The following is a 24376-nucleotide window of genomic DNA, read 5'->3' as shown; positions in this document are numbered from 1 at the left end:
TACCTTTTATTATTAGGTTAGGGGTCAGACCTGAGTCACTATCTTCCTGGGTAGGGGGTGGTAGAAATTCTGCTACTATGATACTCTGCAATCCTGGAATCTCTAACTAGTTTACCTTCCTATTTCTACTTTTCGGAGTTCTGCTTTGCTTGTGTTTTGCATTTTTTCCAGGGTTTGTAATGGCACTTAGCAGGGAAGTGCAGGAGAAAAGATAGCCTACACTGTTTTGTCTGGATTGGACATCTCTTCATAAAATTTTGCGTTCCAATTTTAAATATTTAATGACCTTGGGATATTTTTTTTTTAAATGTGCAGTGTAGGAGGGATGTAATTTCATTTAGTTTTGTTCAGGTAATTGCTTTTCTTAGCACAGTTTATTTATGGTTCTTTTTATCCCCAATGGTCTGTAGTAACAGCTCTGTCATTTAACTAATTTCCACGTATACACGGGTTTGCTTCTGGACTTTCTTTTATGTTTCATTAGTGAGTTTGTTTACTCCTGTGGCAGTAAATATAGTTTCTAATCAGTTTGGATATATCTTAGGGCAATTTCCTTAACCTTATTCTTGTTCTTCAGAAATGTTTTAGCTATTCTAGAACTATAAATTTTAAAATAGGCTTGCCAAATTCCTAAAAACATTTTTTTCTTGGGACTTTTTTGTTTTTTTTTTTGAGTAGCTGTGGTTTTATAGATCGATGTAGAGATAACAGGCATCTTTATGACATTGAGTGTTTCAATGAGTGAATGAACATGGTTTCTCTCCCCATATATTTATTAATAGATTTTCTTTAATATATTTCAATAACATTTTTATACTTTTCTCCACACAGATCTAGTACATGTTTTTGTTAAATGTAATTCTGAGTACATTATAATTTCACTGTTGTAAATGAGATTTGCAAGTAGTTAACATAAATAACTTTTTCCTTTGTTGGCTTTGAGACCTCCTTCAACAGAAAGCAAGAGGGAGCCTGTGAGCTCAGTGCAAGATCAGTCTGTCCAACTGCACACGTCCATCCGCAGGAGTTGAGAGGGAACCCACAGACTTGGAATAAGACCACACCTCTGCAAGACACCACTGGCAGGACACAGCACAGTGTCCGAACACTCAGAATAAGGCTACCCGTCTACAGAATATCGTGACTCTCTCAGCAGGAGCCAAGTGGGAAATTCTGAGCAACACATGTTCCTGGCCTGTCTTCTTCCCCCAGTCCTCTCTTTCTTCATCACCCATACTCTTGATCCATGATCTTTCTACTCTGCCTGAGGAGTCTGGGTCTCCCAGTTCATCATTTATTCCAGAATGCTAATTAATCCTCCCGCAGGCTCCTTATATCACATTTTCTGACCCAATCTTTTCTGACGCCCAAAGTTTTTTTTCTGTACTCTTTGGAATGCAAGATAATTGCTCAGCAAAATCTTCTATATTTTCAACTTCTGTGAATGTTCCCTTCACATTCTGTTTTGGGAGGTGAGATAACTCACCTTGGCTGCTTTTAGTTTCCTCTCCCTCATGAACTCATCCTGCCTTGACTCGCCTATCATCAGATTATCCCACTGACTGTAACTTTTTACTGCAGGCACTTCTCAGGCCATTTTTGGTTAAATTTAAAATATGAAGTCCTGTGACATTGTCATTTTTTAAAGGATGAGTCCTGCTAAACTTCTTTGTTATTTAAATGTTCACATGGATGTTCAATCCTTCTAACACACTGGACTTTCATTCCGTTCCCTGACAGCCTCTGTCTTAGCAATCCTGTGCTCCATCTGTTCTCAGCCACTCACTTCCTGGTCATTTCTTAGGCCTTATGATTGTCACTAAATGCCATAATTTTTCATTTTCTCGGCTGTTTGTGTCTTATCTTCCCGACCCCTGCATGCTGAGGTGTTACAGAGCTCAGTTCTGGGGCCTCCTCTTTTTGCTGTCATCACTCGCTGGCTGGTCTCATCCAGTCTCATGGCTTTAAACTACCAGTACGTTAATGACTCCTTAATTTATGTCTTCAACTGAGATCTCCTTCCTGAACTCTAATTTTATATATTTAACTGCATCCTTGACCCCTGCAATTAGATATGAATTCCCTATTAAAGCTGTCTCCTACAATTTTCTTTACCTTAAATGATGGAAACTCCAGCATTCCAGTTAGCCAGAATACTTTGGAGTTATCCTTGAGTCATTTCTCTCTTAACATTTCAGATTAGATATGATAATACTTTTGGTTCTGTTTTTGAGATATATCCATACTTCTATCTTAACACCAGCACTATTGCTCCCTGTTTTTTTTTCCTCCATCATCTGTAGCTTACATTATTGCAGTAGCCTCTTAACTGATCTCTTGATTTGTCTTTGTTTTCCTTTTGTCTCCTTTGAACAGAGCAGAAAGAGTGATCTTAAAATATAACTCTGTCCATAATTTTTCTCTATTAAAAACTTGGTAGTGGTTTCCTGTCTTTCTCAGAGTTACAAATGAAGTCATAGGCTCTGAAGCCCTGCATAATTGTGCCTTTTTTTAACCTCTCTGACCTTATTGCCTGCTACTCCCCCGTACTGAATTCCAATGCAGCCACAGTAGCTTCCTACCAATTCTTAGAACACTCCAGGCAGGCTCCTGCCTGCAGGTTTTTGTACTTGAGGTATCTTCCGCCTGAGTTGTTTTCCCTCACATATCCTAATGGCTCATCCCTTCACTTCTTTTATAAATTTACTCAAGTGTCTTCTTTTAGACATACCTTCTATAGCCCCCCAATCTTAAGTTTTAATGATGCCCCTCATTCCCTGATACTTCCTGGGCCTCTTCCATGCTTTGATTTTTTTCTCTTTACATGTCTTATATATCTTTCTCTTACACATCTGTATTGTACTTAATAACTTGTTTGTTGTATCTCTTCACTAGAATGTAAGTTTCATGAGAGCAGGAGTATTTATCTCAGTGCATGACTGGCAAATAGTACTTATGCCATAAATATATGTATTTGAATGGATGCGTATATGAAAAAACGTGTTTTGTTAGTTGCTGTTATACAGATACGAAATCGATTACTCTAAGTTGACCGTGCTAAACTCTATTTCAAGAGTTTGTCTGTAGTTCTTTTTCGGATGTTTTTTTTTTTCTTTGTAAATGATAATTGTGAATGATGATAGTTGTGATTTTCCTTTTCCAAATCTGGAAAATTGTATGTGTATTTCTTTTCTTTGTGCATTGTCTAGGACCTCGAAAGAGTGGTTAAATGGTATAGCATTTTTATCCTGTTCCTGATTTTAAAGGGATTGCTTCTGATGTTTCAACATGAGAAATGATATTTGTTGTTAACTCTTTGATAAATATTTATTAAGTTGAAAAAAGTTGTGTTATTTCCATGTTGCTAAGTTTGTTTATTTGTGTTTTATTATGAGTTAGTTTTAAATTTTTAAATCATAAATAAATGGTTTAAGTGTTAAGATTTTCTTTTACCTGGAATGAATATTGAATTTTCTGCTTCTGAGATGATTTTCTCCATTAATGTTTTAATGTTGTAAAGGACATAATGGATTTTCTAATATAAACATTCGCTTCCATTATTGGGCTAGAAACTATGTCTTTCATTCTTTCTAGGACAATTGAAACTAATCAAGAGTCGGGTTTATCTACTGAGTATAAAATATTTTAACTGCAAATAAAGCATTTAAATTTGTTATGATTTTCCTCCACAGATTAAAAATAGATTAGTATTTACCTGTATTCTCCCCAAAGACATCAAATGGGAATCTTAATCGCTAAAATTAAATATTAGACTTTAAATATTGGACTTTAGATTGCAGTCATATATATATATATATATAAAAGACTACATACTCTGAAGGATTCTTCCTCTAAAAAACAACCGAAACCTACGTAAAACATAATTTTATTGCATTGTTACACTCAAAGGAAGTGAAAGGAGGCAAAAATAAGGGACAGCAGCTGAACTCACACATGAGTTGTAAGCACATGCAAAAGATGGGTTGCAATAATGGAAAATGCCAAAACCAGAACTGCAATCTGGAGACTAAACTTTAAGCTGGCCGTAAGACAGGGAAGCAGAATCATAGAAATGTTTAAAGAAATAAAAGGTGAGCCACATCGGGACACCCAAATAAAACAGTGTTAGTTCAACTAGTATAAGCAACAATACGGTAGAACTTGAAGGTTTCAAATCAGTTTTTACAGCGTGTTTATTTATGGGGTTTTAGTGTACTTTTTTTTTTCTTTCTGTAATTGGCTCTAACCAGATAATGATTAAAATTACAGTATTTTGCAGATAGCACTATATCATTTACATTTTCTTTGAACAAAGGAAATATTCTTCTTTCCATCGGTGTTATACATTTTGATTCGTTTTATAATATATACAGATACTCATAGAACTTTGAAGTTCAAAAAACATGTTATAAAAATAAGAATATTACAAGAGAAAAATAGCTTTCTTTTAGAATTAACTAGCTGTAAATAATTTGTAGTTTATTTTTAATGCAGTTTATCTGAATAGATTATGTGGAAATTTCCTCATAATTTTAAGACTAGTACTTGAATTAATTAGGCTTTTTTTCACTGTAGGATATTTATAAATCTCAGTTTTTGATGAATAAAAATTATTTATTTTCAGTTTAAATTATATCTTGAATATGAATTTTATGTTATGGTTTTCTTAGACTATTAATTTTGATATTATAACCATAACATGGTTAATTTGACACAAAAGTGTTTTTGTGTTAGAAAAGTGATAAGTTCCCAGTCTTGTGATAGACTCCTAATGCAAAAATGTAAGCACTTTGCCTTCAATAGGAAGCCAAGACAGTTTGATTTAGGTTTAATATCAAATAAATAATAACCCCTGATAAACTGTTGGAACTTGTTCTTTCTAAATAGTAAGTGAGGACTTCAAGGTCTAATTTGTTTATAGTCAATGTACTATATTTGTAACTGATGCCTGTGTTCCATTGTTGGCAGAGTATTTTGTGATGTAGTAAAAAGTATGCTTAACTGAGAATCTGGGGACAGTTTCGACTTTACTAAAAAATGTTTATAGGCTTTGGCAGTTTCTCTTTGAAGCCTATATCTTTATAAGACAAAACATTTTTCTTTTGTATCTTTTCCTCTTTTATTTCAAGTGATTCATTTTTCTCATAGGTAAAAACCTTAATGGAGGAGTAATTAAATTATTTCTTAATTGAATATAATCTGATTAATAAATTATATCTTAATATATATAATTAATAAATTATAGGTAAAACACCAGATTTACTATTCAGGTAACATCTACCTAGAAGATAGAAAACTAAGTTACAAAATTACGTAGCATATTAACTAAGAAAATTTAGCATTTAATGGCTCTAATAGAGATTTACAATATACTAAATATTTAAGGATTTTTTTTTTAGAGCAGTTTTAGGTTCACTGAAAAATTGAGAAGAAGGTACAGAGATTTTCCATATACAACTGGACCCCAAACATGCACAGCCTCCCCATTATCACCGTCCTCCATCAGAATGGTACAGTTCTTAAAATAAATGGGCCTACTTTGGCATATCATAATCACCAACGTCTGTAGTTTGTATTATGGATCATTCTGTGGATCATACATTATATTGGTGAGACAAATGTACAATGACATGTATCCATCATTATAGTATACAAAGTATTTTCACTGCCCTAAAAAGACTGTTCCACCCACTCATCCCTCCCTCCCCCCCCCCCCCACACTTCTGGCAACTACTGATCTTCTTACTCTCTCTCTAGTTTTTTGCCTTTTCAGAATGTCATATCGTTACAACCATATAGTATATAGCCTTTTCAGATCGGATTTATTTTTACTTACTAGTATACATTCAAGATTCCTCCATGTCTTTCCATGGCTTGATAGTTCATTTCCTTTTAGTGCCGAATAATATTTTGTCATCTGGAGGTACCACAATTTATTTTTTCATTCACCTATTGAAGAACATTTTGGTTGCTTCCAAGTTTTGGCAATTATAAATAAGGCTGCTATAAACATTCATGTGCAGGTTTTTGTGTGGACATAAGTTTTGACTTCTTTGTGTAAGTACCGAGGAGCATATCTGCTGGATTGCACGATAAGAGTATATTTAGTTTTGTAAGAAACTGCCAAAATACCTTGCAAAGCAGCTGTATCATATTGCATTTCCACCAGCAAGGACTGAGAGTTCCTGTTGCTCTACATCCTCACAATCATTTGGTGTTATCAATGTACTGAATTTCCTCTACTCTGATTGGTGTGTAGTGATCTCATTGTTTTAATTTGCATTTCCTTGATGACATATGATGTGGAACATCTTTTCATATGCTTACTTGCTATCTATATATCTTATTTTGTGAGGGGTCTCTTAACGTATTAGGTCCATTTTTTAATTGGGTTGTTTGGTTTCTTATTGCTGAGTTTTAAGAGTTCTTCGTATATTTTGGAGACAGTCTTTATCAGATGTGTGTTTTGCATAGATTTTCCAGTCTGTGACTTGTCTTATTATTCTCTTTGCATTGTCTTCTGCAGAATGAAAATTTTTACTTTTAATGAAATCTAACTTGTCAGTTTTTTCTTTCATGAATTATGTCTTTGATGTTGTGTCTAAAAAGACATCGCCATACCCAAGGTCATCTAGGTTTTCTCCTATGTTATCTTTTAGGAGTTTTATAGTTTTACATTTAAGGCTGTGATCCATTTTGTATTAATTTTTGTGAAAGATGTACTGTCTGTGTCTACTTTTTTTTTTTGCAAGTGGATGTCCAGTTGTTTAAGCACCATTTGTTGAAAATACTTTTTTTGCTCCATGGCATTGCCTTTACAATGGGACCATATTATGCATTATTTGGAAACTTACCATTTTCACTTATCTTGCTTTCATGTGAATAAATATTTACTTGATTCATCATTTAAATCAAATATCTTTACCACCTGTATATTTATTCTTTTTAACAAAAACCAAACTTTGAAATTTATTGTTCTTCAACTTTTAAGTGGTTAGGAATTAGTAGAGACATGATGTAAATGCAGTAAAATTTCTTATTTAAAGAAAGTAGAACGTATTAGTTTAGTTCTTATGTTCAGTACTTGATTTCCCTGTTTTGGAAGGAGGAATTGATAAATCAGACATGATATTCTTCAACTTAAAATTTGATTTCTTGGATTTCTTACAGTGCTCATCTCTATTTTAAATTATTAAAATAATTGGAAGACAATTCATTTGAGTGAGAATTAAAATTCTTACAGATATTATGAAATGTAAGTTCAAATAACATTTTTTTGTGGTTATATTGACACAGAGGGAAACAGCACAGTAATCTGCAGGTGGTACATTATATTTTGTTTCTCTACAATTAGGTTATTTGATAATGCAGGGCTGTCCTGTGGACTGTTGCTGAGCATAGATAAGAAGGAGGTAACGAAAACGTTAATAGTCTGTACTCTGCTCCAAGAACTGAATTACACGCTTAGCCTATTTTCTCTCTTTTAAATTTTTCAAACAACAGTTTCCGCTTTAGAAATAAGTTCCTTTATGAGGAATATAAAACTTAGTAGGAGATGCACACATAAACCATAGACCCCATAAGTAGGTGATTATTTTACCTAACTATATACCGTATTATATAATACGATGTGTGACAATTAAGTTCGTGAACTTGTTGCAGTAATGTTGCTAACCTTTGTGATATCAGAGGGATTATCCATTATGAATTTGTACCAACTAAACAAACAGTTAACCAAGTTTACTGTTTGGAAGTGCTGAAAAGGCTGCCTGAAAAAGTTAGACAACCTGAACTTTTCGCCAACAATTTATGGCTCTTGCATCACAACAATGCACCAGCTCCCATGGCACTGTCTGTGAGGGACTTTTTAGCTAGTAAACAAATAAATTTGTTGGAACACCCTCCCTACTCACCTGATCTGGTTCCCAGTGACTTCTTTCTTTATCTGAAGATGAAGGAAATATTGAAAGGAAGACATCTTGATGGCATTCAGAACATCAAGGGTAATACGATGACAGCTCTGATGGCCATTCCATCAAAAGGTTCCAAAATTGCTTTGAAAGGTGAACTAGGTGCTGGCATCAGTGCATAGCTTCCCAAGGGGAGTACTTAAGAGATGACTGTAGTGATATTTAGTAATGGGGTATGTAGCACGTTTTCTCGGATGAGTTTGCGAACTTAATTGTCAGACTCGTATATTAAAAGTGTATATGTTTAGTTGCCTTCATAGGCATATTATTTTATATACATATATACTAATACTGTAAATATATATTTGTACATTTTAATATACTATTAAACATGCACACGTATACATGTAATTTTTATCTGTAGATATATATAGGTATTTCTATCTATATATCTCTCTACATAGATACTCACACACACATACAAGTACTCAAACCACATACACACGTAATATGGCAAGAGCATTCTGCTCTATTGAAGAAATTGGAACCCCTAACACGTGTTCCCAGCTCATTTAGGGGATTTCCAGGATGTGGTCTGCAGGGTTTTCAGGAAGAGGTCCAGGAGATTTTAGAAACTTCCCTTATTGCCCGTGTTCTTTCACATTTGCTGCTCTGATGGACATGTAATTCTTCTGCTGTTAAATATTTTTGGATGTTCTATATGCTCATGGATTTTTTTAAAAAAAGAAAATAAATGAAATTGCACAGAAGAGCTTACAACTGTCTTACACCATTCTTAGCTACCTCAAATTATTCTTTTGAGGGGCACCTAACTTTAAAGATTTGCTTTTGCACTTCTTTTTTCAGTTAACTCTTCATTTCTTCCTAAACTCTCATATTTTATTTCTTGATTTATCAACTGCACATGTTATTTATAAACTCCTATGTTGGTTGAAGATTTAGATCACTTACAGTTTTTAATCTTCCTGTTCTGCTCTTTGTATAGTTGTATCATTATCTTTTTTCCTCCATTGTAAATAAAATAAAATAACAGTAACCAATATACAAGGTGTGATAGAAAAATACGGTGAATGTTTAAATCAGAAAAAAATATATTTACAGTAAAAGATACATTGCCATTAATCCCTCCCAAAATACCCCTTCCCCCCGCCGCCCACTTCGAACACACTTTCCCATCATTCTTGCCACTTTCTGAAGTAGTGGTGGAGGTCCTCTTTCGTGAGTGTCTTTACTTCATCCTCTAACATGACAAGGCTCTGTGTCACATATCGCTTCTGGTATATGGCAATTTCTGTCAAAAACATTACAATGTGTCCTCATCCGCCTTATTCACTGGATCTGGCACCATCCTACTTCTGGCTCTTCCCCAAAGTCAAAATGACCATGAAAGGTAAATGTTTTGAATCAATTCAGACATCCAGGCAGCCAGGACAGTGCAACTAAAGACACTCACGAAAGAGGACTTCCAGAACTGCTTCAGAAAGTGGCAAGAATGATGGGATAAGTGTGATTGAAGTGAGGGGGAGTATTTTGAGGGAGATTAATGGCAAAGTGTCTTACTGTAATATGTTTTTAAATGTAAACATTCACCGTATTTTTTGATCATACCTTGTACTTAAACCTCTATGTTTAGATTGATGAGCTGTAGTATATCTTCTGTCTTTTGTTTGGAAGATCACACTATTAGAGCTCCTTTCCATTTCTTTATCTCCTTCTCCTTTCCATTTCCTAAAATCTGTCAGTTGTACTTCAAAATTTTTCAAGATTGATAATATTTACACTCAAATCTGTAACCAATAGTTAAATCTTTCATACTCTGTCCAAGGTTGTTAATAAAAACTGAACACTGGTAAACTTCTTTTTCATTACTGTGATAGTGTAGATAGTTTTTTTTTTATAGAGCCAAGTAGTGTTCTGTGAATACATATTTTTTTCTTCATGTGAAAGCTTTGAGGCTACTTCAAAGAGAATATGCATACATAGCATCCTATTTTCACACCCCCACTGAATACTCAAAATTGGGTTAGATAATAGTTTTCTTCTTATTTTTAGCTTTTTTTTTGGGTAGGGGTACAGATTTTTCACTTAAATCTGTAATTTCCTGTAGGAAGAAGAAATGTATGCTTATGTCTATACTTCTAATTGTTGTTATGTCTATACGTCTATTGCCTGGAGTCTATAACATTCTTCCTTTGAAATCCATTGATTTCCTGTAATGGGAGTTGGTTCTTTAAATATTTGGACGCTGACTTTTCTATGCAGATTTTAATTTTCTTTAAATGTCTGTCTGCCTTTGTATTTCCTCATGTTCTGTTCCTTTATCATGTCCTAAACTTTTTCCAGACTCTGAATTATGTCCTATTACCTGTTTGATGAAATCCACCCCTACCACGTCCCTGGCTTCCACATTGTCTTGGAGATCTTCTTCCCTTCAGTTCTATTAGAACGGGTTACTCTCTAGATCTGCTGCCCAAATGTGATCCTGACACTTCCACTCGCTGCCCTGGCTGGGTATTTTGTTTCCTTTTACGGGATTCACCTTCATTACTTTCTTAAGTAATTTCCTAAGACAATGTGCAACTCGTACTAATGTCTATTTTGGCCCCTTATTCTATGCTGTGGGAGTAGTGTTGTAGGGCTAAGGATAGCGGAGAGAAGCAAGGGTAAAAGGGAGTCAACTGTTCTGTGTAGATCAGCGAGCCCCCTATTTTTAGCTCTGCTGTTCTAAAACTGCCTGCTTTTTCTCCTACTCCGTCTCTCTGTGAACATGGAGATCAAGTTAATTGCCTCTGACGTATACCCCCTCCACGAAAATTCTAGGCTATGCTTCCCTCTTCTTGCTTCCTCAGTCAGTATATTCCAATCACTTTTCCCCTTTATCAGTACACCATTTATTTTATCCTTGTGGTATTGTAATTTTTAAAATTTCCTTTATATTAAGTATTTTAGCCATTCCCCTTTTCACGTGCCTTCTTATTCTACCACCATTTCCCTCCCTAATATGCTCATACAGAAGATTATTTTAGTGGCACTAATTGAGGTCAAATAAAAATAAAAGGGATGAGAAGGAAGATATTCCTAAGAAAGGAACATAGTCTGAACTTCGTAATATTTGTGTGATACTTATGACCTGGCGGACCTTTAAGAAATAATGAGGTCCAATAACATTTAAAATGTGCATATTTTTTGATAATGCATATTCTTTTCTCCCTTTAAATGCTGTGCATTAAAGGCATACACTATTGTTTTTTTTTCTTTGAAAATAACTGTTCACATTACATATTATGCTGCTTATTGTTATATGAACTACTTTGTGGTTTGACATATTAGATTATAAGTTTCGAATTGAAAGCGTGATTTAAAAGAACATGTTGAACATCCAAATGAAGATGATTTAATAATGAAAGAAATCACTGTGGACAAGGCATGGTAAGGACATATCCAATTTTAACTCTGCAGTAAGTTGGACTCTATGTGGGAGTTTTACAGGAAAGTGGATGCAGTAAGGGAACTAGTTATTTGTAGTTTTCTTTCTGATCCTAAAGCAGATGAACAAATGATAGGTTGCATTTATTGTAATCCCTGTGGGCAATGTTGCTTTCTCAGTTAATACAAGATAAAATTAAATTATACATTTATTTTTTCAAACATTAAACAATAGTAAAAGCCACACATATTGGTTTACAATTTTCATTTGTACTGTATCTCAATTGCATTGTTGCCTAGCATGTGACATATCTTCCACTGATATTTGTAATGCATGTCAAAATGGCAGTGATGTTTATTGCTTTCTTTGGGAACTTACTGTTCATGGAGAATAAACCCTGGATAAATGATGCATTTGATCTGATGATGAAGGATAAGAGCAGTGATATGTACTGTTTGGAATAATCTATCACAAGAAACTGTCAGAAAATCCCTAGAGTGTATACTCATACTTTATATGCTGTATTTTTCTTCAGGGACTGATATTACCCATTTTTAGAATGACAAAAAGAGGGCAGAAAAAACGGGTTGCTATACGAAGCAAAAATGAGTGCATTATCACTGAAAAAGTGTGTTACTATAAACTGGAGGGCACATATACACATTTTCATTTTAAAAGACAAAGGCCAAGAAGGGATTTTAGAATTTACATAGCAATAAAGGATGTGAATATAGGAGTTATATGAGTTGCCTTAATACTCCTGAAGGAATTAAATAAGTTTCCCAAGGTCATTCTGTGCAATCATATATTGGATTATTCAGTGTTACATAAGGTTCTTATAGTTCTTTTAATAACCTAATACACTACAGAGTTTCTAGAAACATTAAATATTTGGCATAGAATGGCTTCTGAATTAGTTTTCATAACTTTTTGTTAACTTTTAATTCTTTTTGAAAAATGAATCTTTTTCCATAGATAATTAAAAAAAAATGAAACAATACCCTTAAGCATGCATGTTCACACACACTAATACAGAACCATCAGGGTGTTTATTTGGTACATGGGTAGGAAAACCAGAAATGGTAATAGATATCACAGAGCCATTCCCAAGTCTGCCATTCTCCAGTTTGTGGCTCCAGAGAGAAGATTCCTGTAGGCTGTGCATTTTACTCCTGTGCTGAGATAGAGCTAATGGTTCCTCTAGGTCAAAGCTTAGTCTTCTGGGAACCATATTTTCCATCTTGATATAAGCCTGAACTCAGAGCCTTAGCCTCAAGAGGTAGATACAACGTAATCAGCAGCAGCCTATCTATGATGACAACTCAGACTTTCTCAGTCCTTCCCCTCTCTGACCCAGCTCTGATCTATTACAGGAAGGCTATCTTCTCACTAGTACTTCTTTTTCCAGGCTGTTGCCTCAAACACTGGAGGCTGATGTTTATTGACTTATTTCCTGAGGCAGAGGAGTAATGGTTTGGCTATTACTGGTTTAATGTCCTTATCTCATTTGGGGGTATAGATCATTCCTCCCTCTGGGCTGTGTTGAGTAGAACAAAATCATCTCTTGTGCTACATTTGAGCCCATAAAACTCTTGCTACCTAAAACGTGAATGTTTATCTGGCCTTATCTTCTATTTCTTTCTCCACACATAGAATTGAATATGCAGAAGAAAAGTTCCCATTCACCGACCAAAACTTGCTTTACTTTCTTTATGTTCAACTCCCATTATTAGACATAAATATATAAATATTTAAGAAATATTTCAGCACAGGGTTGGGTGACCTTAAAATTAGTGGTGTAGTATGGCAGGGTGATGAAGAGGAAAGACTCTAGAGAGAGGGTTAGTGCCTGTACTCAGATGTTAGGTTGGTTACATACCAGCTGTGTGGCCTTGATTCTGTTAAGTAGGCTCTCTGCCTTTGTGTCTTTATCTATAAAAAGGGGATAATGATTGTACCTACCACATTTGGTGGTCTTGAAGTTTAAAGTGTTTAGAACAGTTGTCCCAATCATTAGCTATTATTACTAGTATTCTGACAGTGTGACACTGTTAAATACAGACACTTTAAATATTTTATTTCATTTTGATTCTTTGAACAATCTTGAAAAAGGAGATGTTAGTCCCGTTTTGTAGGTAGGATACTAAAGCCTAGGAAATTTTATTTATTTGTACCAGATTATCCAGTCGGCAAAGCTAAGCTCAAATTCACAGACTCTGCCTCCAAAGCCTTTGCTCTCTCCTTCATTAGACAGTCTTTCTTTGTATCCTGACTCTGATAAATGAAGGTCCTTAGGGAAAACTAGTATTATCAAAGATGCTTTATTTTTAGAGAGCATTTCAGCAATGTACATACCATATTCATAGTTGGCCTTGAAGGTCATTGAACTTTAAGATACGATGCGGGAACTCAAAGGGCACTTTCCATGGAAAACTTAGTTTCCCTATAGATCTGCTTTAGAGATAGAGAGAAAGGAGGGTAGAGCAAGAGATTATCTTAGAGGAAAGTCAGTCCAAGTCAGGATGCTATAGTGGGTGCTTTGAAGGGGCAGCAGGAGAAAGAAGTTTGGAAGAAGGAAACAAAGGGTGGGCAGGAATCCGAGAAGGGAAGTTCTCACACTGTATTGCTTCCTAATGTGGTTTAGGCCATATCATTGTCATCAGCAGGGACAGGAGAAGATGAAATGACTTTTTAAAATAATTTCTGTGCAAGAATGTCATTTTACCCATTATAGACCCAACCATTCTAGTCTACATTCAGTCATACTCATTTTTAAATTCTGACTTTATGACCTAATATGACAAGATGGGCACAGTTGTTCTCTTTGCATTAGGAGAGTTATATTAAAATGCATAATTAGAACATTCTCAATTAGTAAAATCACTGGTCTTCTCTTTATAGCTAATTTACTGAAAGAGCTAGCTTTTTAGCTATTAGAATATATTTTAAAGTGTGCTTTTTTGTTCTTTAATAACCAATCTTTAACTTTGAAAATGTTAATTTTTTGATACTTAAATGACTCTTAATGGCCTGAAAAAGACATGGTACCAGTATGAGCCAGTACGAGCTGGCTGTGCCAGTATGAGCTGGCTGATGTTCTGTTTCATAGAGATGGGTACCCATTCTCGGGATGCCATACTCCTCACACTTTTTCAAAGATGTCCTCATAGAATCTTGGATTTTAAACGTCTTGTTCAGGAATTTGTCCTCCTCCTAGTCTCCGGGCTTAGGAGGGAAACCTCTGGCACGCTGACAATCTGGTCTCTGCGTTTCATTTATTTCTTTGCCATGGGCTTGGGATGAGGGAGCATTTATCCTTTGGAGAGTTTTTGAAAACAAGGAAGATTTGTGGCCTTCAATGTCAGGAATGTGTCTAGTGTTTTTTTGTTTGTTTGTTTGGGGGGATACACTCAAGCCAGGAGGAGGATGTGTGGTTGATATGTAACCTTACCACAGCAAAGGTTCCGTATCTCCACTTCTGTAATACCAACTTCTATATACTATATATATATATATACACCATTCTGTTAACATTCTGTGCACTGTTCCATTAATATTCTATACAATTTCTCAGTACATTAATTAACGGATTTAAAAAATCTAAAATTTTATTTCATGCTGATGCGGTATTTTACTGGGTTAAATATGGTGGTATTCATTCTCCAATTAAAGGAAACAGGGCTCCCTGGAAAAAGGGCTGGAGCAGGAAACATATATGATGATCCTGGAATATTTTATAGTGTTGGAAAGCAAAGCACAAAATCATGTGGGCATACAAAAGGACAGAGGACATAGGAATTAAGCTGAAGGAGCTACCAATGACCAAAGCTGTAACAATTTGAACACGATAACAGTATTGTATAATAAAATAGATGAGTCCATCCTGATAGAAATAAATTCAAATAAGTGATTAAATAAATAAGTAAAGGAGAAGGGACAAATCTTCATTATAGATGAATCCCAAAATAATATGAGAACATCTGTCCATGTCATTTTTAGTAATTGTCTAGCATGCCAATATTTGGGTGCACCATAACTTTTTCAGAACATCTTTTATATTTAAGCTTTCTTTTCTTTTTTCTTGATATACAAATTATCACCACGCACATCCTTGCATATATATCTTTAGTCAGTTATCGATTTCTGTATCAGGGTTTTGTGGTTATAAGCAGCAGAAACTTAGGCAACTTAGTGAAAGAGTTAACAGTTTATCGGAAGGCAATGAGAAAATTCACAAAATAAAAATTTGAAGCTCTAGGTCTTAGAAAGGAGAGAAACCACAGTATTTTACTCTTGAGATGGCTAAGTTGTGTTGTTTCTTGGTCTTTAGGTCAACTGGCTCAATGTTTACCTTTTCGGTAGCTTATCTGGGTCATCCCTGGGAAGGCAAAGTGCCTTGGTTGACTCCACCCAAGACTGTGTGCTAATACACGAATAATTCCTCAAGCACAGTTTGACTGCTGAAAGCAGAATAAGAGGAAGTGGAGTGGAAGGGCAAAAATGATGGCCTTTGCTTCATTACCATAGCATTACCTCCTCTAAGTGGAATTTTTATGTCCAACAGTATATACATGTAGAAATTTTTATATTCATTGCAAAATGTACCTCAAGAAAAGGTATACCAGTTACACTTCATCTAAAAATGAGTAAGTGCTTATTTTCCCATATTCCCAATATGCTAAACACCACTATGTGTTTAGCATATTTGCCAATAGGACAAAAGAAGAATACTATTATTATGAATTAGCATTTATTTGATTATTAGTGATTTGAACATTTTATTATGTTTATTGGCCATTTGCAGTTCTCATCTAATAAAATACTTGAACATGACCTTTATTTATTTCCTGCATATGTGATTTATAAATGTTTGAATAAGGATGTTAGCCTCTTGTCTTCCATTGCAAATAATTTTGGCTGTTTTCCATTATTTGTTTAAATTGGCTTACGATAATGTTTACCAAAGAAGCTTTTTAAATTTTATTTTGTCAAATCCATCACTCTTCTTCTTTTATTGGACTTTTTCTTGATTTTTCATAAAAATTATTCCTCATTCAAATATTATAAAATATTATAAAAGCAACCAAAGTTTTCTTCTAGTATTTTTATATATAGCTTCATACTTTACATTTAAATCTTCAATATATCTGGAATTTATTTTGGCATATCTGTTGTAAGGTTATAATCCAGCTCTTTCTTTTCCTGTAGCTAGCAAACTGTTTATTTTTCTTCAATCTATACAGACCAAATATGTCCTCAGAATATGTATTATGTATTAATTAGCACTACTGACTAGTTTCCATAATGATGATGTTTTTATCCATATTTTTGCTTCTCTGGCTAGAAGGCAAATATTATAACCTTCTCTTGTAGTACTGTCATCTGTATAAATTTTCTCTATGAACTGTTGTTTTAAATGTTAGAAGTGGCATACATACTTTCTGCTTTAACAGGTCATATTCATTGGGATCTTTCTTTTGATATTTTACTCCTTGAATGAACAACCCATTTTTTTTCTAATATAAATGGAGTTAAAAATTGAATTTCAAATGATTATTTTTGGATTTGTGTCCCTAAAACAATGAAAGCAAGGGCGTTGTTCGTAGTACTCTCCAGAGATAATTGCTGTATTAAATTATAGGGATATATTACATAATATTTCATCTCTAGTTGTTAACACTGAATATCTTGTCTGCTTTATAATGATTGTTTAGGAAAATTGTTCTGGCAAATGGCTATCGTTAAAATATCCAGTGCAAATTTAATTTCTTTTGCTGGATATAAAATTCACCTAAGAAATAGTGCATCTTATTTTCTAGATAGTGATTTTGAGGGAAATAGTACTGAATGGAGAATAAAAGCCCTTGTCTCTCATTATGTAGTTAAATCACACAGATAATAAAATACTGATATAGGAAAATGATGGGATAAAATGTACTGAAGGATAACGATTATTTCATTTAGTTATTTGGGCATTTTTCATTCATATGGAGTTCAGTTGCATCACATTGCACCAATTGTTCAGGACGGAAAACAAATCTGCACTCACTTGACTGCATCAAATTATCTATTTTAAAATATTCTATCAAGTAACAAGGTCATACAATATATATTTAGGGCCAGAGCTGGCAATCTTTAAGATGTGTATCCTGGTTCTCTTTGTAATCCTAGTACTACTTGCTAACTATATAATTTTAGATAAACAACCTAACCTTGGTCTTTGGAAGCAGCTCACCCTTCACTTAGTTATCCTCTCTCCCTTTTACAAAAGGTAGATATATCTTTTGTTCCCTGTATCCTTTATATTTTTTAATTCCTATGTGCTGATAAACTTAGATGTCTGAGAACTAACTTAGTCATTCTAAAATTTCCAGTCAGATGTAGCTCAAAGTGCATTGGACTTAGAGTCATACGTTCTGAGTTTTAGTCCAAACTGTTATTTATCAGCTGTTTAATGTTAAGTAAATCACTTAACCACCTTTGCTGCAGCTTTTTCATCAGTGATTTGTAGGATGTGAGTAGGACTCAATTAGGCAATTGAAAACAATTTTAGGGTTTTTCAAATTTGAGGGAGAAAAAATGGCTAGTGGAAGCTTTGGGTAGGGAGGGAGATGACACAAAAGATCAATGCTACTTTCTGAAAGCAATCAAATTTGTTTGAGCTCTGTATGTCAAGAAATAGAGATATGGGGCATTAGAAAAATGTGTAGTACTGTAGACTTCTGATGCTGTATAATTCAATCTATATAATTTAACACAAATAGAATTGCTTTTAATATAATTACATTATTGGATTATTTTACTCCTATGCGGTTAAACTTGACTTAATGTCTTATCCAGTCAAGTAGCTTATGAGTTATTTGAGGGTCAGAAACACTGATTGTAATGTATTATATTTCTTCATGTTACCCACAACAAGCAAATCTTTATCTGAAATGATATTTCTTTCCTAATACCAATTGATTCCTTTTCAAATACCATTCAATTCCTTTCCTTTTATGAGAACAATTGCATTACTCACCACCAGTGGGTGCACCCTTGGAGTGAATCGTTTACATTTCTCAGTTTGCAGTCTTTTCATTCTAGCTATAGCATGTAATAGTATGCAAAAATGAAAACCCTCTTAGTCTTTAAGCATTTTCATGAAACATATGAGGTTTAGAGTCACAGTTCCTATGCTTTGTCACTTACTAACTTTGGGACCTTGGACAAATTAATTTCTCTGACCTTCAATTTTATCATCTATAAAACCAGGATTATACCCCCCTTTAAATAACTTTCATTAGAATTAAATAATACAATGTCTGCATAGCATCTAGCCAGGTGTTCAGTACACAGCAAGCCTTCATACTGTTACTGTTAATAAGAATCTTTATATATTTTTAAATTGTTTCTTAAAAATGTCTTGGTTTCTTCATTTTTAAGCTTTATGTTCTTGCTTAAATGCAAATTCTTCTACCTCTAATCCTGACAAAATTAGGGTGTCTCCAGTGCCCTCCTATGTACCTCAATCGTCCAGGCCTTTACATGTTCTGCTTTCGTGAGCTTTACTTTTGTGCTCCTACGCCATGATCATTCCCCAATACTTTATCTTCCATGCTCAGAGAAATTTGAGTGCTTGAGTTAGGAAAATGCTTGGTCAACTGATGTGCTTTGCCTTGATATGAAGGTGCTGTCCTGTCCTGTTACTTTACGGTATTCCTCATGTTGTCCGTCTGCCCACTTTGTGGCTAAGCGGAATGTGTACATAGCTTTCATTAGTTAACGCAGGATGAAGCTTGGGCCTCTCTGTCATTGTCAGGTCAGCTTCTTTGGGTTGCTAGTAACAGAAACCACCCTCAAACTATCTTAAGTCAAAACTCATCTCAAAATAGCTTAGTTTTATCTAAAAGATGAAAATCATTGGTTAATGTAATTGAGAAGCTCACGTGCCAGTTCTGGATTTAGGGACAGCTGGATTGGAAAGGTTGAAGCAATGCTATTATGATTTCTTTGTCTTACTCAACTCTGTGTTTCTCTTTTTGTGTCTCCCTGCCGCCCTTGGCCTTTCAATTTACCTCAATCTTTTGGCCCTTTGACTCAAGTCTTGCACCAAATTCCCGGTGGCTTTCTGGGGCTTTCTTTCAGGGGCTTTGAGGCATCATAACACTTCCTGTGACTGGGTCTTTGCATATGCCCTAACCTAGCTTAAAATCACCTGCGTTTCAAAGATGGGGTATTGTATCACCTAGACGAATAGAAGTTATTCTCCAAATAATGATTTTTTTCTATTATTATTAGCATAACTTAAAACTACACCACAGAAGTCATATGTGTACTAGACTTATCAGGATGATCACTTTGTAAGGTATGTAAATGTCTAATCACTATATTGTATATCTGAAACTAATATAATATAGTATATCAACTGTAATTGAAATATAAGTAAAAAAACACCACAGACACTTCCAGGCTGGCAAGCTAGAATGCATTCATGGGAACAGAAGCTCCTGAGTTTGTTACCTTGCCTTATATATCTCTTCATCTGGCAGTTCATTCATAGTCTTTAATATCCTCTGGAAGAAGCCAGTAATCTAGTTAGTAAAAAAAGAAGAAGAACAGGAAGGAAAGAAAAAAAGAAGGGAGGAAGGGAGGGAGGGAGGGAGGAGAAACCTACACTATAAAAGATTAGAATTTGAGTTTTATTTTGAAGAATTCTTTTTTAATTAACAACTTTTAAGGCTCTTATTTAATTTCTGTTTCCTTCGGATATCAGCATAAGCACCATTTCATCAGGGAAAATTTTCTAGGACTTTTTGTTATTCTCTACCTTCTAGAAGCTAGACCCTTGTTTCTTTTCTCCTTAGAACGTTATCCCAGTTTATAATTCTACGTGTATTAGTACCACGCTTCCTTAATGTCTCTTGCCTTCAATGTAAGCTCTAAGAGAGCAGGTAATTTATTTCTTTTTGCTTATTACTATATCTCCAATCTATCAGAGTGGCTTTGAATAATAAGTGATTTTTGAGTGTGTGAGTATAAAGAGCTAGTAGGTAAAAGAGCTGGGATTTATAATCAGATCTGACTCTAAAACCACTGTTCTGCAATGATGGTACATAATTAGCATATTATAATAATAAATGACCATACTGGATGTTCAGCATTTGTCCTGAACACACTCAAAAGCAATACATGAATCCTTAGCGTTTCCAGTTTAATGACACTGTTTTCATAATTTGCAATATTAATGGAATGGGGATTTGTTGTGAAGAGATGCATATGTGCATATGAAGGATTTTGAAGGATGAGACCCTTCTGGGCAGACCCAGTGAACATTTGACTGTCAGGGCCATCTTTGGGAGGCCAGAGGGCAGAAAAAGGCCCCTGGCTCTTGTGCTTAAGGGACTCTGGTACCAGGCAGTGAGTGTGGCACTAATGGTTCACTTTGCTCCTCTGCTGGTTCAGTCTCAAAGTGGAGAGGACGAAGGGAGTCAATGACAATCAGCTGGTTCCGGGGAGGAGTACAGGCATGTCAGGGAAAGCACACGGGCGGGCGGGCTGTATGTTGCTTAAAGTTGTGTACGCAAACATCTCAGAGGGAAGCAGAGGAGATTCTGTGTTAAAAAGTGAGTCGATTGCTTACCGAATTTAGATTTTCTTCCCATTCTTTATTCATCTTTCCCTCTTTCCTTCTATTCCTATCCCACTAATCCTTCTCCCTCTTACTCTTCCTTTCTCTGCTGTGACTCCTAAAATTTTAGTATGAGAGCACTGTACATAGCCAGGAATGCCTTTATCTAATGGCATGTGGGGGATGGGTAACCACAACCCTCCAATGAAATTGTGGTCATGCACAAATGATCTGCAGCTTTTTTTCTCTCTTCACCACGTAGATTATAACAGTGTTGTGTAATAGAAAATACAGAAGAGTTTTGCTGTATTAATTTCAATGCTTTGTTTTTATGTTACAAAACGTTGGACTGTTGTTTTAGGAAAGTAATATATATTTCATTCGAAAATTCTAACAAATAACATCTTAAATATTATTTATTTCCTTTAGTTTTTAATATATTTTCTCTATTTTTGTCTTGCAATTTATAACTTTGATTTTTATATGTTTCAAAGATAGTTAATGTGATTGAATTTGACAGTGTTTTTGTATTCTAGAGGTGATTGATGTCTTCAGAATTGCTTTGGAGATATGACCCCAAATTAATATCATAGGTTAGATTTACTTCTTCATCTCCGTACTTACTCAAAAATTTCAAAGAATTAGAAATATTTGGTCACCAAGATGGATAAGTATATCTCTTGGGAGTGACTTTCTCAGCAGCCTGAGGTTGTTTATTAACCGGAGATTTTGGCTGGGCCGAAAGATCTGTCGCTACTGACATGTAAGGCATTTTTTTTCCATAAGCCTGACCGCAGGGCTGAGCTCCTTTTCCATAGTTATTTGGTGATATTCCCGAACCTAAAAATGGAGTGGTCAGATTCTGAGTACTTCTGGGCTTAAATCATGTATCTTACTCCCTTGTTTCTTTATTGCCTGATTAGAATGGATGAAATTTTGTAACCCAAGCACAAGTTGCTTCACAAGGTTGTATTCAAGTAATCTAGTTATAGTTTAATTCTATTCTGAAATGTACATATTCCTTCCATCTGTTAGATGCACCTCTTTTAGAGGTTTAATTATATTCTGTCTGTCTCCTATGGTTTTATCTGATTCTGTGCTATAAATTTCCAAAGTCATTTTGAACCCCTTGAAAAAAATCTAGTTAATTCTAATTGAGTAGGGGACAAAAAAAATCACTTTAATGTGTTTTTTTTGAAATATAGTTTTCAAAACTGCCTATTTAGCAAATGCAAGATAATAAAATCTGTCCAAAATTTGACCTTTTACTCATTATTCTTATTTCATTAACTAGAGAGAGCCTGAAAGTTCTCTCATCATTAATTAAATTTCTTAAAGAATGTGATAAAATTGATTCTTATAATTTAAATTTTATCTGAGAAAAATTCAAATCTATTTTTTTGCTTAAGACACTTTATAAATGTCATGTTATATTTTTACTTATAATAATATTGTTATAAAGATAAGATTTTTCATGTCTTCTATTGCTAGTAGTGTGTTTAGAAGAGTTTGATTTCTGTAATTACATAGTTTCTTAATTATGCTCTTTTTGCATAATAAATGCTCCCTAGGGTCTTTACCTTGTATTCTTGTACTCCCTTTGTGAGCTAAATCTGGAAGAACACACAGAATTAATGGTACACACTTTAATTCCAAGTTTCCTCAGAGGAGGCCCTATTCAGTTTGTGTGGCTGCGGAAAGCATATCAATGACTAGGAAGTGAACTGAGTAGAAGGAAGAAGCCTATCACTTGTCTGAATGCTTGTGGTTGAGTCAGGGAAGGAATGTGGGCTCCCAAATTAAAGTCAGAAATGGGTTGGAGCCAAGTAATTATTACAGACATGTTTAACTCTTTAATCATACCCCACAATGTCTGAAAGAGCATGTGGGTCTAATGCCAGAAGAGAAAAAAAGAATAAAACACCATACTATTGGTGGACAAGATTGTTTTCCAGAAAATTGTGGATTTGAAAAAAAAAAAAAATCTCTCCTTTAAGGTAAGCCATACTGATTAAGCCTTAAATGGAAAACAGGGAGTCCTTCTTTGGTCTCTCTTCCACCCTGCAAAACACACACACACACACACACACACACACACACACACACACACCCCTCTCAGCTACCCTCCTCCCACCCCCAAAAAAATCCTTGTTGGAAGGGCCATGGTAGATCATCATTGCTATCAGTGTAGGTAGGCCTAAGTCTTTCAGATACTTCAGAGTTGGAATATCTATGCTCACATACAAAATGTTTCTCACTAATATTGCATGTGTAACGCCAAGCAAATTTTTCATGCATCGTTTTGTAATCAGTCTTTGTCTTTTGAACAAAGACCCCCGTATAAAGCAGAAAACTGCTTCCTGCTTCAGAAACTAAAGGAGAAATTTTGTAGAAAGAGCACTGTGGCTGTATATGCAGAGAAACAAAGTTAATGATAAGGATCAAACTGAAGAAGCAGGAAAGAATGAGTTTAAACGATTCCATGGATCAGAAAGGGGAAAAATGAATTACCAGAAGTAGGAGACTGAACAAATCCAAGTGTTTATGACACTATTTATCTATAATTTTAATAATCGCTGTCACTGGACACTTTTCTAAACATCCTTTTAAAATTGAAGTATAACATGCATTCAGAATAGAACACAAAGCTATACGTAATACCTTGTGGCCTCTTCTCGTTTCTATCCTTTCCCTCTTCCCTAAGAACTAACAACTATCCTGCTCTCAAACACCATAGTCATATTTGCCTGTGTTTGAAATGTACATAAACGCATTTCGTATGTATGTCTGGTGTCCGGCCCTCTTGAAAATATGTTTGTGAGATTCCTCCATGTTGTATGCAATTGCAGTATGTTCATTCTGTTGCAGTTTACTATTATCTGAATATACTAGAATTTATTTTTCTATCCCACTGTTAATGGACATTTTAAGTTATTTTCTGTTTGGGGCTATTAAACATAATGCTGCTATGAGCATTAAATAAATCTTTTGGTTCTATCCATGTCTCCTTGTATCTTCTACAGTTTTGCTTCATAAGAGTAGTTGCTGTGTTAATATGTGCTTAGATATTAAGTAACTGTTATATCTTTGTTGTGGATTGTGGCTTTTAGCATTAAAATGTTTTTTTATTTGTCACATTTAATTCTTTTTGCTTCAATTTTACTTCGGTATCAAGATCATAGTTTCTCCTTTCTTGCTTTTCCATTTGCCTATTATATTTTAATCTATCCCTTTATTTTCAGTTTTCCTAAATCACTTTGTGTTAGATGTGTTAACTGCATATAGCATAAAATTGCATCTTGCTTGTGATCCAGATTGAAAAAAAAGTGTTTTCAAATATGAGAGTAAGTCCTATTTATATTTATTGAAATGAGTGTTTGTTTGGTTGCAACTCTGTAATGGCATGCT

General features: G+C 34.7%; 1 protein-coding gene across 3 annotated transcripts in view; it reads left to right on the top strand.

The window, feature by feature from the left end:
- The window catches only part of SPAG16 (sperm associated antigen 16), a 759782-nt gene that overhangs the window by 64763 nt on the left and 670643 nt on the right, over nucleotides 1–24376 (top strand). Inside the window, exon 10 of one of the 3 annotated variants that reach the window (XM_033111505.1) lies at nucleotides 944–3050. The exons of 1 other annotated variant lie outside the window; for it this stretch is intronic. In XM_033111505.1, coding sequence (XP_032967396.1) covers nucleotides 944–1144 — 201 coding nt within the window. In that variant the 3' untranslated portion in view covers nucleotides 1145–3050. Of the gene's footprint in view, nucleotides 1–943; nucleotides 3051–24376 lie in introns of those variants that run through there. One more of the 3 variants, XM_033111506.1, reaches the window with a different exon arrangement.

Source organism: Rhinolophus ferrumequinum, chromosome 8 (assembly GCF_004115265.2).
Source record: "Rhinolophus ferrumequinum isolate MPI-CBG mRhiFer1 chromosome 8, mRhiFer1_v1.p, whole genome shotgun sequence".
Lineage (NCBI taxonomy): Eukaryota > Metazoa > Chordata > Mammalia > Chiroptera > Rhinolophidae > Rhinolophus > Rhinolophus ferrumequinum.
Note: the sequence above shows the minus strand (reverse complement) of the source record. Positions and strands in the feature narration are given on the sequence as shown.